This window comes from Tupaia chinensis, unplaced genomic scaffold (genome assembly GCF_000334495.1).
Source record: "Tupaia chinensis unplaced genomic scaffold, TupChi_1.0 Scaffold000605_1, whole genome shotgun sequence".
NCBI lineage: Eukaryota > Metazoa > Chordata > Mammalia > Scandentia > Tupaiidae > Tupaia > Tupaia belangeri.
In genome coordinates, this window is record NW_006160123.1 from 2,105,436 (window position 1) to 2,107,107 (window position 1,672).

A 1,672-nucleotide genomic window follows, 5' to 3' on the forward strand; every position below is an offset into this window, starting at 1 on the left:
GAGACAGAGACAGACAGAAAGCGAGAAATCACCCCCTGGGGGGATGGCCACGCTGCAATCCCTTCTCCTCTGTTCTCCTCTTAACCACCACACCACCTGCCAGCACCCCAAATTCTTTTTTTGCCTTTTTAAAGAGAGTTTTTTTTTTTTTTTTGCTGTACGTTGCCTGCATTCACTGGAGAGACAGAGACACACAGAAAGAGAGAAATGACCCCTCAAGGAGGATGGCCATGCCGCAGTCTCTTCTCCTCCATTCTCCTCAGGAGTTTGGAAACACACCCACACGCGCTGGCATGAGTTTCAAGCCTCTGGGGCTGGGACTCAAACTGCGGTCGGCTGTGTGGGAGGCCAGCCATGTAACCACAATGCCATCTGCTGGTCCCAACTTCTTATTCATCTTAGCTGCTCAGCTAAATCTTGGTAGGCTGTCATGTTTACAAAGAATGAATTTACTACAGTAAGACAAAATTTTATTTATGAAACTCTTTAACAGTACATAGCTCAGAAGTTCTACTTAGGTACAACAGACTTACATACGATGCTAAGCAACTCCAGTTTTTAAAATAAATGAGTAAGATCTAAGTTTGACAGAACTTAGTAACCTTAAATCGGTAATCTTCAAATTTCAATAGGGCCTGTCGCTTTTAAATAAACAAGATTAGAATGAGCTATAGTTTTATTCCTAAGTATATGATGGCGATTATAGGAAGTGATCTGAACAAAGGTGCATCTACACTTTCAACAAAACAAAGCTTCTTCACAGCGGTAAAATACTGATGCCATAACCAAACCGTATGACCCAGCTGCATAAAGGTGACTAGGTTCTCTACAGAAGAGGGTGCAGGGGCCTTTCTATCCTGGCTCTCCCTATTCTCAACATGTCACTGCTCCAATTCTAGCGAAGCCTGTGCTATACCTGGCCGCCGTCAGGTAAATGCGGTTGCCTACAAGAGGGCTGCAGTTCATATCAGAATCAGCAGGCGTTAAAAACCTAGCTTAAGAATCTCTAAGATGAGTCTCATTAGAAAACTGAGGTGCAGGAACTTACACACACAGAAAACATTTCAATGAATTTGTGACCTCGAAGGTGGTAACGTCTTTTCAGAGATTCCGTACATGAAGAACCCAGGAAAAACAAAGATCATTTGAAGAGTTAACAATAAAAAAGGTTGTTTCATTAAAGTGAGGAAGACAGTATAAAATATTTACAAAAGGAAAGACATTCAGAATAAAGAAATATTTACAGATGTTAGAAAATCATTAATTTTTAGCCATAATGAGCCCTCTTCGAGCTCCCAAAATCTTGGCTTTCTTCTCCTTCCGTTCTTGCTCGTGTTTCTTCCGTTGCTCTTCCCTGAGGGGGACAGGTACACATTAGGCTCCAGTGAAGCTCCACGACGGACACTTTTTAGCACCTCTCCTTGGGGCCAATACCCACGCTTACAGTGCCATCTAGTACCCTGGGTGTGAAGCAGCTCTGCCTAGTGCTTCTAACACCTTCCAGTCATTGCTGCATAAAGGCTAGAAATTAGTATTTTCCTTCTGAAATCATGCACGAGGGAATGGGGCAAGCAGGTGGTATAGGGGTTCTGCACTGGACTCACATGGCTGATCGTGGTTCGAGTCCCCAACTTGGGGGCCTCGAAATACTCCCAGATGTATCTGTGTGGCA

General features: G+C 43.7%; 1 protein-coding gene across 3 annotated transcripts in view; it reads right to left on the bottom strand.

Moving 5' to 3' along the window:
* Positions 1–453: 453 nt before the first annotated feature.
* NUSAP1 (nucleolar and spindle associated protein 1) overlaps positions 454–1,672 on the bottom strand; it is a 39,115-nt gene continuing 37,896 nt past the window's right edge. For all 3 annotated transcript variants that reach the window (XM_006158671.3, XM_006158670.2, XM_006158669.2), the window contains exon 11: positions 454–1,354. In XM_006158671.3, the coding sequence (XP_006158733.1) occupies positions 1,261–1,354 (94 nt within the window). In that variant the 3' untranslated portion in view covers positions 454–1,260. The remainder of the gene's footprint in view (positions 1,355–1,672) is intronic.